This window comes from Diplotaxodon limnothrissa, linkage group LG12 (assembly GCF_057381915.1).
Source record: "Diplotaxodon limnothrissa isolate DT_005_m linkage group LG12, D_limnothrissa_male_GT1.1, whole genome shotgun sequence".
Classification (NCBI taxonomy): Eukaryota; Metazoa; Chordata; class Actinopteri; order Cichliformes; family Cichlidae; genus Diplotaxodon; species Diplotaxodon limnothrissa.
Window position 1 is genome coordinate 1,131,125 of NC_140607.1, and position 12,100 is coordinate 1,143,224.

General features: G+C 48.2%; 1 protein-coding gene across 1 annotated transcript; it reads right to left on the minus strand.

Annotated features, from left to right (window-relative positions):
* Positions 1–445: 445 nt before the first annotated feature.
* LOC146620621 (uncharacterized) lies at positions 446–11,823 on the minus strand. The gene is made up of 3 exons (XM_085367684.1): positions 8,859–11,823; positions 2,722–4,731; positions 446–1,743 (listed from the first exon to the last, which is right to left on the minus strand). The coding sequence occupies exons 1-3, from the start codon at positions 11,611–11,613 to the stop codon at positions 446–448; spliced, it is 6,063 nt and encodes a 2,020-aa protein (XP_085223810.1). The 5' UTR covers positions 11,614–11,823.
* Positions 11,824–12,100: the final 277 nt, after the last annotated feature.

Genomic DNA, 12,100 nt, shown 5'->3' on the forward strand with positions numbered 1-12,100 from the left:
AGGCGAGGCTGCCGGACACTGGCGCCACCGGGCCCTCTGACCACCACCAGTAGGCAACGGGTGAAGTGTCTTGCCCAAGGACACACGACCGAGACTGTCCGAGCCGGGGCTCGAACCGGCAACCTTCCGATTACAAGGCGAACTCCCAACTCTTGAGCCATGATCGCCCCATATCGCCCCTTCCATCCGCTAACGCCTCTCCCCCGCGTCGTTTCGAGGCGACAACCCGGAAGGCATATAATAGTGCCTCGCGAATAGGATTGGTCACAACAGGCACGTGCAGCCTCGCGGCGTGGCGTGCATCATGACGCGTCACGATGCCTTCACGGACACGCTCCGGTTGGAATTTAAGATTCCGATTTAGTTATACATGCAGTTCTTTTTATTTTTATGTGGGTTACATCCTCCCCGCCTTAACCATGCACGTCCCGTCGCATGTTAAACGCTAGACAACGTGAACAGACGAAGGACGGCTAGCATCATGGCCCAATGCATTGGAAAGACTATGCAACATCGTTTGGACAACGGAAATCAGAGGATTGCCACGAGTGAAATAGTGAAGTCGGTCAGGTGGTGCTCTTTGTCGTTGTGAACGTCTTAGCCCGTCACCTATGTCAGTGTCTTGCTCAATAACACTAGACTCTTCAGGAGAATCTTCAACAGCAACGACAGGAATGTCGACAAGTATGTCTCCATTTCCAGGTAAGTTTTCAGGTAAGCTATTTCTGTTTTCAGGGTGACTTTCAACAAGTTCAAGTAGGATGTCTTCCACATCAGAGTCAGATTGCTCACCACCAGACTCCACTGCTGGAGGAAGAACACTGGACACAGAGGCTGGTTCTCCTTGCACTTCCACTTCAACTGAAGGATCCAAAATCAATGGTCCTAGGCTCCCACCGTCAGATGAATCTGGAAAATGATTCTGTTTTTCCACAGTGAAGTGCAACGTTGGAGGATTAACATACAATGAAACCAAGCTTCCTGTGTCCTCATCCTCAACCAGAGGTTCTGTGAAGGAATTTAAATCCGGGTTCTGCTGCCGAGTTCTTGGTCTGTGAGGAAGTGATTGCTCTGGTGATTCCAAGTTAACCTCACTGTCCGTGAGGAAGCCGCATGGAAGGAGGAGGTCGCGGTGAAGGGTCCGCATAGGTCCATCGCTGTTCTCAGGTTTTACCTTATAGACCGGGAGGTCCCCAGCCCGATGGACAACCACATAAACTTCTTCCTCCCATTTATCTGAAAGTTTATGCTTCCCTCGAAGGCGGATGTTCCTCACAAGCACACGATCACCTGGTTCCAGTGCGGATGGTATCACACGGTTGTCAAAGCGTGCTTTATTTCGGTCGGCAGCCTTTGTAGCGTTACTGGAGGCAATGCTGAAACTTTCCTCCAATCTTGATTTGAGTGATTTAATGTACTGTGAGTGACTCTTTTGCTTAGATTCCCGCAGTGGCAGATTGAACACCAGGTCCACAGGTAAACGAGGTGTTCTACCGAACATGAGTTCGTAAGGAGTAAATCCTGTAACCTCGTTCCTGGTGCAATTATAGGCGTGAACCAGCGGTTTCACATGCTCTTTCCACCTTGTTTTTTGTTTTGTTTCCAAAGTCCCCAACATTGCCAGCAACGTCCTATTAAATCGCTCCACTGGATTTCCCCTTGGATGGTAAGGGGTTTTACGGCTCTTCCGAATGCCTGCAAACTCACACAATTCTTTTATTAGTCTCGACTCAAAATCTTGCCCTTGGTCGGTATGAATTCGCTCAGGAATGCCATAGTAAGTGATATAATTCTCCCATAGACACTTCGCCACAGTTCTTGCCTTTTGATTGGGTGTTGGGATGGCAACAGCGAATTTAGTGAAATGGTCAGTCAGGACTAAGATATCACGAGTGCCACTAGTGTCAGGTTCAAGAGCAAGGAAATCCATACACAAGAGCTCAAGTGGTCGCGATGTTTTTATGCTGACAAGTGGAGCAGCTTTTTCTGGCAAGGCTTTTCGGCGCACACAGCGGCCACAAGTCTTGATCTTCTGCTCAACATCCTTTGCCATTTTGGGCCAGTAGAATCTCGTACGGACAAGGTCGAGTGTACGTTCAATCCCCATATGGCCCATGTCCTCATGGAGACTTTTCAGGACTGATGGGCGCAGCTCCTCTGGAAGGACAAGCTGGTATAAAAGGTCTTCATTGTCCTGTCTCCTCCTGTACAGAACTCCATCTACCAGCTCCAACCTGGACCACTCTCTGAGCAGGAACGGAAGTTCAGGGAGCTCAGCTCTGGCTGTTGGTGGAATCCTCTCTCCCGTCTCAAGCTGGTGAATAAGCTCTCGAATACAGGGATCTGAGTGTTGTTTCTCTTTGATGTTAAGAGTAGAAACGACAGGCAGCTGGTGAAGGTCCTCGGAACAGTAACTGTCAGAGATGGTATCCACTTGAACTGACAAAGACTCGACAAGTGTGAGGCCAACCTCACTGCAGTCACCCGGCCGTGTGGCTCTGACCAGATGACTTTGGCAGATTGCCTTCACAATCTCTTCTGGGAGGACATCAGACTCAGCTGTGTGTTGAGAAATGAACTGACGGATGAGTTCATGGTCATTAGAAACTTCATCATTGGAGCAGGGGTAAGGTCGCCGCGAAAGCGCATCAGCGTCGCAATTTTGTTTGCCAGCTCTGTACAGGAGTTTAAAGGAGTATGTTGACAATGCAGCCAACCAACGGTGTCCAGTAGCGTCCAGTTTAGCTGTTGTCAAAACGTAGGTCAGTGGATTACTGTCCGTAACCACTGTAAAATCTGCTCCGTACAGGTAATCTTGGAATTTCTCGGTCACACTCCATTTAAGGGCGAGGAATTCCAACTTATGGGCTGGATAACGGCTCTCACTCTGCGACAATCCGCGACTAGCATAGGCTATGACCCGGAGTTTCTCCTCTTGCTCCTGATACAACACAGCTCCAAGTCCGGTCACACTCGCATCGATGTGCAGAATGTATGGGCGAGACGGGTCTGCAAACCCAAGGACCGGGGCAGTTGTAAGATTCTCAATCAGGGTCTCAAATGCAACTTGACAGTTGGTATTCCACCTCTCACCAAAGGGTTGATTTGGCCCGTAGGTGGATGTCTTGCGAGCTTTCAGGGTCTTTGATCTTTGAACCGGAGGATATCCACGAGTCAGGTCATTGAGTGGTTTGGCAATGAAGGAATAGTCTTTTATAAACCGGCGGTAATAGCCAGCGAAGCCCAGAAAAGATCTCAATTGTTTCAGAGTTTGTGGAACCGGCCATGTCTTGATGGTCTCTATCTTCTCTGGATCTGTTTGAACTCCTTCCTCAGAGACAATATGACCCAAGTATTTAACAGATTTTTGGAAGAATTGACATTTCTCCGGTGCCAGTTTCAGCCCATATTCCTTCAACCGGTTCAGGACTCTCAGCAGCCTTCGTTTGTGTTCCTCAAGAGTGTCCGAATAGATGATTAAGTCATCCAGGAAAACGAGCACTTCCTTTAGGTGAAGGTCCCCCATGCATCGCTCCATCAAGCGCTGAAAGGTGCTTGGGGCGTTGGTAACACCTTGAGGCATTTGGTTAAACTCCCAGAACCCAAGAGGAGTCACAAAAGCAGTCTTTGCCTTGTCTTCCTCCTCCATCTGGATCTGGTAGTAACCGGACTTCAGGTCGAGTACTGAAAACCACTTAGAACCAGTGAGTACTGAAAAGGATTCCTCCAAATTAGGTAAGGGGTATGCATCCTTGATGGTTTGAAGGTTTAGTTTCCGGTAGTCTATGCACAGCCGGACCTCACCGTTCTTCTTCCTGACCACCACGATAGGCGAAGCAAAAGGAGACGATGATTCCCTTATAATGCCGGCTTCCAGAAGCTCATGCAGGTGACGGCGGACAGCTTCGAAATCTTGTGGATGGATTGGCCGGGCACGTTGCTTGAATGGTGTATTGTCATGGAGTGGAATATGATGTTTGACAGCTGATGTACATCCAAAATCCAAGTCATGATGCGAAAAGACCTCTGAGATGTCATTCAGCTTGCCTATGACTCGCGTCCTCCATTCAGGTGACAGTGGGGAATCACCAAAATCAAAATTCAGGCTGGTGATAGTGTTCCTGACTGGAAGATGGGTCACGCGATGTTCAGACAAGATGCAGTGGTAGGTTTCCAAATCCGCAATGACACTGTGAGGTGGAATGAAGGTATCTTGCTCCGACTCATTTGTAATAACCACGGGAACCTTGTATGGAGAAAGAGCTGGGAAGTTGATGAGACAACTGCTGACACACAAACCACCAGGTAAGGTGGAAGCAGGATGCTGTAGGAGAACACTCTGGCTAAACAATGGGGTGGAAACTTTGGCAGAGCCCTGGATGACAATAGTACGGCCGGCCGGAACACACACTGGAGCTTTGCTTAGTAGCCTCACAATTCCAATGTTGCCATTCTCCTTCTGCTTGTGTGACAGCTGTAGTGTTTTCAACACCGCTCTGTACCCGTGAGTGCTAGGCTGATAGCTTGGATGCTGGTTAAGATACTGTTCATACAGTGGTTCCAGGGTATTCATCCCAATTAGCACAATAGCGGGGACGTCAGGGTGTGCGTCTGGAACAACTAGAGCCAATGTTGTTACTTCATATTCTTTACCAACAAAATCTCTGGGGAACTTGACGGAAATCTCAATGTATCCAAGATATGGAATGGTTTGACCCGCAGCACCTTCCACTTGGAGAAGATCATGGAGTGGTTGAATTTGTTGTTCATGAAGATGATTGTTGTAAAAGGATACAGGTATTGTGGTTACCTGTGATCCTGTATCAAGCAGGCATTGCTGTGGATGGCCTGCTAGGTTCACCTCTGTTGTGCACCTTGACCCAACCAACCCATGAGGTAACATTGTGGTTGCCTTCGGACGAGTGTGTAGGTCTACACAGTGAACAATTTCCTCCTTGTTCCTTTCCTTCTTTGCGAGACAATGTGGGTCCTGCACAGTTCCTGTACGTCCCATTACAGAAACTGTATCTAGTTTAAATGTCCAGTTGATGAATTCCGCTTCTGCCATTTTGGTTTCCTTTCACTGAACTGTTTGCGTTTTGCATTGACCAATGCGGGATTGGGTCTGTTCTCACACTGTGGTCTAATGTGTCCATCTTCCCCACACCTGAAACAGAAACCAGGCTTGGGGTTAGGTGATACATTCCCCTGTGTATCCGTTCTTTGCTTCGGGTGCTGCTTTGGAACAGGAGTACAGGACTGGTGAGACTGGGAGGCAGTTAAGGCGGCAAGTTGCTTTTGTATCTCCGCCATCTCCTGGCTGGTTCGCCACTAATTTGTCTTATGTAGCAAGTACATAAGCTAAAATAATTTAAGTTGGTTATGAGTAGTTGGGCTAATTCAGAAGATATCAGATTCGGCTCTAGGAGGTGAGTGAAGTACAATAAACATACAACCACAGATATTGGGATTACAGTTATTATTTATAGTGAAAATAAAGTGCAATTACCAAATACCAATATTTACAAATTCTGCAGACAGGAAAAGATAAAACATAATTCAAGCTTGTAAAATATCCGCTGCACAGCGGTGCAGCAACCTCGTCCAACCTCTGGCAAACAATGTCCATAAAGTTTATTTCATGATTGATATAAGTCCAACGCGTATGACAGTCTAGACAGGTTGAAATTGGAAGTATGATGATCAGCACTAAGATTCCAAGACTGAAATCTTGGAAGTGAGATTTAGGGGACTGAAAACCAAGAGGGGAGAGTGTAGGCCGCAGCAGCCTCCTACCAGACCGCAGGAAGTTGTAGCTGGGGTTCTGGCTCGTTGGGCCTAGCTCGCCATCCAAAGTAGTGGTGTCGCTGTGGTCTCTCCAGGGCACCACTAGCCTGCACATTCACTACGTGCGATGTCACATACGAACCCCACGCATCTACCCGCGGCGGTATCAAAATACTGTTGCTTCCATCCGCTAACGCCTCTTCCCCGCGTCGTTTCGAGGCGACAACCCGGAAGGCATATAATAGTGCCTCGCGAATAGGATTGGTCACAACAGGCACGTGCAGCCTCGCGGCGTGGCGTGCGTCATGACGCGTCATGATGCCTTCACGGACACGCTCCGGTTGGAATTTAAGATTCCGATTTAGTTATAGATGCAGTTCTTTTTGTTTTTATGTGGGTTACATCATGCAACAGGAGGACATTCTGTTGTGTTGTATGACACAAGTGAACCGTGGATATCAGAAGCAGAGGCATACAAGAGTGCACGCAGCAGAATAATATATACAGTGTAGAAAGATCTGAAAAAAGGAAACCAACATTTAACAATATGCAGGCCAGTGCAGACAAAACAAGCTCAAAACAAATATGTCCATAAGATTAGACAGAAGATGAGTGTCAGAGCCACAGTCCAGGAGGAAACGCCAACGCCCACAAACACATCAGGCTCCTGAGATGCCTCATATATGCACACAGTCAGTCTTTGTTTTCCTTCAAGCTTGGCTGAAATGTCCTGCCAAACACTTTCTGGAGAAGTTTTATGGCCAGGTGAGACAAAGGCTGTTTGACCACAATAACTACAGGTGTGTAAAGGTGAGGCTTTCTAAGAGCACTGTACGAACCAATGGCTGTGTCCCAATTAAGAGACCGCACGCTTGGAGTACGTGCAGTACGCGTATTACGGATGGTGCGTACTATAAGTGCGGGAAGTGCGGAAGTGCGAGGCCTGTGAAATGGGATGGTCTACCCGTCGTTGCGCTGTTCAGGTTGCCTAGCAACCATGACACTAACCGCGAGAAACGTTTCATACGGCTTTGTGTGACAGAAATGAAGGAGAAAAATGTTTTTTTGGTCATTCATTTTTTTCATGACATCGCTTTGATTAGTTGAGTATCTGAGGCTGAGACCACGGGACTGTAAAACATGACTGTTGGGCTTCATTTCTGCACTGAACAGTCATTTCAACATTAGCTAGTGTGGCGAGACGAGGTTGGGATATAAAGTAAATACTCTTCAGTTTTAAAGAACGACAACGCCACCCTGGGAATTTCACCCAGAGAATACTGGAAATGACACTAAATCACCAAAAAGGCACTTAGGTTCGCTATACTCAATCCAGAGACGAGGTTCAATAATAAACAAATTGACAATTTATTGGTAATTATTTAAAACACCGAATAAAAACATAATCATAAATATTCAAATACAAATATGCTTAAAAAGGTATTCAGAGCTGAGGCTTACCAGTGGAGGGGCAGGGATGCCACACACAACTAAAGAAAGAAAACACACCAAAACACAAGTGCAACACACTATCACACACTCACACTAATAAACTAGACAAGGCAGGTGTGTACACTCAAGGGACCCCACCACCAAGGCACCCTAGTCTCCTCCACGTCGGCACTCCGCATCTGAATAAAAGAAACAAAGAAAATGTTAATATATTACAACAAACTAATGTGTAGCACCGGGGGATAACCCAACTGCAGGACCACACTGGTGATCTACAGCTAGAAAAAGGGCCTCCCACCAGTGGTGTAACAGAAAATCCAAACTACAAATCAAAAAGCAATAAAACAACATACAATCTGAATAAAACTCTAAAATCTGGAGCAAACGGAATCGCCGTACTGCTCCAACTTGCCGTCCACACGACGATAAGTTAACAGTCAATCAATATGCACGCCAGCTGACTCCGATAACCGGCATGCATATGGCCGTTGTCCACGCCGACGTCCACTGTAAAAGCTGACAGCAGCAGGGAAAGAATTCTCACAACGGGAACAGACGGTAAAAGCACAGCAAGGCAAAACAGCAGCACTTCAGTTCGCGTAGCTTGGCGCAAAACTAAGGCCCACACTTCCTGCGAAACATAATAAATAATTACTATAAAAGAACAATAGAAGGCAGAGAGCGTAACAAAAGTTGATTACGTACCAAGTAAGCCGGGTCACAGAACGTAAGCAGAATAGCTCAGAGGAGGCTTCTATAGCTACGACCAGCCGCGATGGAGGCTTCAGAAGAATAACCCGCAAATGATCTCCACCACACCGAGGGGAAGTCAGGTGACCAAAAAGGAGATCACAGGCAAGCGACGCAGAGACACTCAAATGGCCACTATTTATACCAGCGCCCCCTAATGGGCCAGGCTGAAAGTGGGTTGGACCGAAGGATAACATTCATCCTGCCACATTCTACCCCTCCTTCTTGCATCGTCGCCCCGACGATGAAAAGACACCCAGATTAGTCCCAAGGCCTAAAAAATGCAGAGACAGCATGTACCCTAAGCTCAGAAATAGAATCAGCAGCCCCTTGTGCCACCTCCCCTGTTGGTCTTGGGAGATGATGGATGTTTGAATGCTGGCCAGCTGTGGACCGGGTTGTTTTTCGCACCACCACATTTCTTGTATCAGAACTCGTAGAGGGAGCAGGAAGAGAGCTAGATGGAACTGGTGCTACACTCGGAGTAACTGTACAAGTGGCTGGGACATCGGAAGTTCGGTCTTCTGGCCGGAGCAACAACTCAGGGCTACTTGGAATCACTGCCACTGGGCTGTAAGATGGTGAAACATTTACTTGAGGAGCTCCTACGCTCAGGAATAACAGGTCACTGTCACTTGATGAGTCATGTCCTGGTTCTGGGGAGGATATTTCTGGGCCACGTGGGCTACTGCTTGGAGCAGGCCCTTCTGATGGTATGGCTGCCGTTATCACAGCCTTCAACAAGGTACGATGAACATGCTTCACGCTGCTGGGATCATCTGCAGGTGCGATGGTTTAAACTACCCCACCTCCTTTAGGTGCCTTCAGGATTCTATATACCGCTGGTTTCCATCGATCTTGGATTTTACATCTCCCTCTTCCACTCAAATCGCGCAGGAACACCAACTGGCCGTCGTTCAATGGTGCCTCTTTCACCTTTTTGTCATGGTGCCTCTTTCTGCGGTCGGCAGCCAATTGCAATCGTTCCTTGGCTCCTTCATGTACAACCTGTAGCCGGGCTTGATGCTCCTGAATCCACTCGTGCACATCTCCACTGATGGGGTCCGGTACTCTGCCCAACAGAAAGTCCACTGGCAACCTGGGTTCTTGCCCAAACATCAATAAAAATGGAGTTTCCCCAGTAGCCTGATGGGGAGTGGTATTATAACAGTAGAGTAACTGGGGCAAACATACATTCCAGTCTCTTTTTCTGGACACTGGCAGGGTCCGCAACAAATTGTGCAAAGTCCTATTAAAACGTTCACACTGACCATTTCCAGCCGGATGATAAGGAGTAGTGTGGGACTTCTCGATACCATAAAACCTGCAGAGCTGCTGGATCAGGGAGCTTTCAAAGTTACGACCCTGATCGGAATGGATACGCGCTGGTACACCAAACTTCGAAAACCACTCAGTCACGAGAACCTGGGCCACTGTAGCAGCACATTGGTCACGAGTGGGGACAGCCAATGTATACTTGCTGAAAACATCAGTCATCACCAAAACGTTCTCCAGCCCATTCCGGGAAGGTTCGAGCAAGGTGTAATCAATGGCCAAGATTTCATTTGGTCGAGAAGCCAACAAATGTCCCATGAAACTTTGAGCTGCTGGTTGGGTGTCTTTTGCAACTTGGCAACGTTCGCATCTCTGACACCAACGAGCTACCTCAGCAGACATACCTGGCCAGTAGCACCGTGAGCGGAGAAGCGCTAGGGTCCTTTCCACACCTTGATGGCCGTGCTCCTGATGAACATGAGTCAACACCTGCTCAATTAGTGCACTAGGCAGCAAAAGCTGAAGTACCACCTCGGCACCGTCAGGGAGATGAACCTGACGATACAGAACTCCTTCCCTTTCAATCAGACGATCCCATTGTCGTAGCAGCACCAGAGCAAGTGGAGCAAGCTGCTGCCGCTCCTCAAAGCTGGGTCGCTGCTTCCGTCTCCAGAACACCAAGATCTCCTTTATCACTGGGTCGACCTGTTGGAGGGCATGAAGATCAGGAGTAGTGAGATGGGGCAAAACCGTAATGGCAGCTTGTGATACCTCAGCTGGTCCCAGCCGCAAGGCTTGTTGAAGAGGTCCAGGCAAGGCTGTACCAGGAACCATGGCTTTAATCTCCTGAGGATCAGGTGGATGCTGGCGAGATAAAGCGTCTGCGTTCTTATTACTCCTTCCTGACCTGTACTTTAAGTCGAAGTCGAACGAAGCGAGCTGAGCTGCCCAGCGCTGTTCAGTAGCCCCAAGTTTAGCAGAAGACAAGTGACTAAGAGGATTGTTGTCGGTGTAAACAATACACTTATGGCCCAACAAGTACTCTCTAAATTTCTCAGTCATGGCCCACTTAAGTGCCAAAAACTCCAGCTTCATTGAGCTATAATTTAGCATATTGCGCTCAGTGGGCCTCAAACCCCGACTGGCATAGGCTATTGGCCTCACCTTACCTCCCTGCTCCTGGGAAAGCACTGCCCCTAGGCCGGCATGGCTGGCATCCACTTCTAAAATAAAAGGCAAAGAGAAATCTGCATAAGCGAGCACTGGTGCTGTTGTCAGTTTAGTCTTTAATGCCTCAAAACTTTGAGCACACTCTGCAGTCCAGTTCTCCACGACACCATGCTCTGACCTCTTCTTTGATTTTCTGCCTCCCCACTCTGCCACCAGTCTATGCAGAGGTGCCGCCAACTTGGCAAAACCCTCTACAAAACGGCGATAATAGCTGGCAAACCCAAGGAAGGAGCGTAGTTCCGAAACAGTCTTAGGAGGCTGCCAGTTAGCCACCACTTCCACCTTGCTAGGGTCCGTAGAGACACCTTGATCGGAGATGACATGGCCTAGGTAGCGAACCTCCCGCTGGAAAAAGGCACATTTGGCAAGCTTGGCTTTTAAACCTTCCTGCTGAAGCCGACCTAGCACCACATCCAGCCGCTCAAGATGTTGCGATACTGTTGATGAAAAGATTACAATGTCATCAAGATAGAGAAGCAGAGACTGGCACTGTTGATCACCGAAAAGGCGTTGCATTAGTCTCTGGAAGGTGCTAGGGGCATTACAGAGCCCAAATGGCATTCGGTTCCATTCAAATAGGCCAAAAGGAGTACAGAAGGCAGTCTTGGGCCTATCCTCTTCCGTAACTGGGACCTGATTATAGCCACTTGCTAAATCCATGGTGGAAAACCAACGGGCACCAGTCAGCGCATCTAAGGATTCTTCAATGCGCGGCAGGGGGAATGCATCTTTCCTTGTCTTGTTGTTCAGTTGCCAATAATCAACACACATGCGCGGGCTGCCATCCTTCTTCTTAACGAGCACAATGGGAGAAGCATAGGGGCTGCTACTCTCTCTAATCACCTCGGCCCCTAACAACTGGTTAATATGCTCTTTCACAACCTCGTACTCTGAAGGGGGGATGCGCCTATAACGCTGCCGCACGGGGATATCGTCTAAGACTGGAATGTCATGGGAGATCAAGTTAGTGCAACCCAAATCAGTGTCATGAGCAGAAAAGACCGAGCTGTATTTCTTAAGGAGAGACCTCACCTGTCCCTGTTCCTCTGCTGACAGTTTAGACAAATCAATCCCTTCCATCTGATCCTGCACAGTAGGAGTGGCGGTGTGAGATGCCATTGTGGCTACGTTAGGGAGTACTTCTGTCACACCAGCGGGCAAACTGACCACATGAACATCTTCCAGGGTCCCTATAACGGTCCTAGGGTAAAGCAAGACCGCCGTAGTCCCTACATTAACAACTGGTATGTATGCAGTACCTCTAACCACTCGAACCAATGCAGGGGACGCTAAAAGTCCAGCAGGCAAGTTAACATCAGTAGGTTCAAATAACACAGTGGTACCTGAATATTGCTCAGAACAGGTGGCGGCCACTACTTTCATTACACCACCCGGAATGCAACATGCTCGCTTACCCCTCACTCTCACATGGCCAGACAAATCCAGTGGGGCTCTTATACTAACGTCATGGCACTTTTGCAGCGCCTGCACAAGGGGTTTAGGGGCCTCTGTGACAAAGCCCAAACTAAACAATGCTTCACCGTGTTGCCCAAAAAGCTCGTGGTAACACTTCCGAATGACATTCATCCCCAATACACCCGGAACC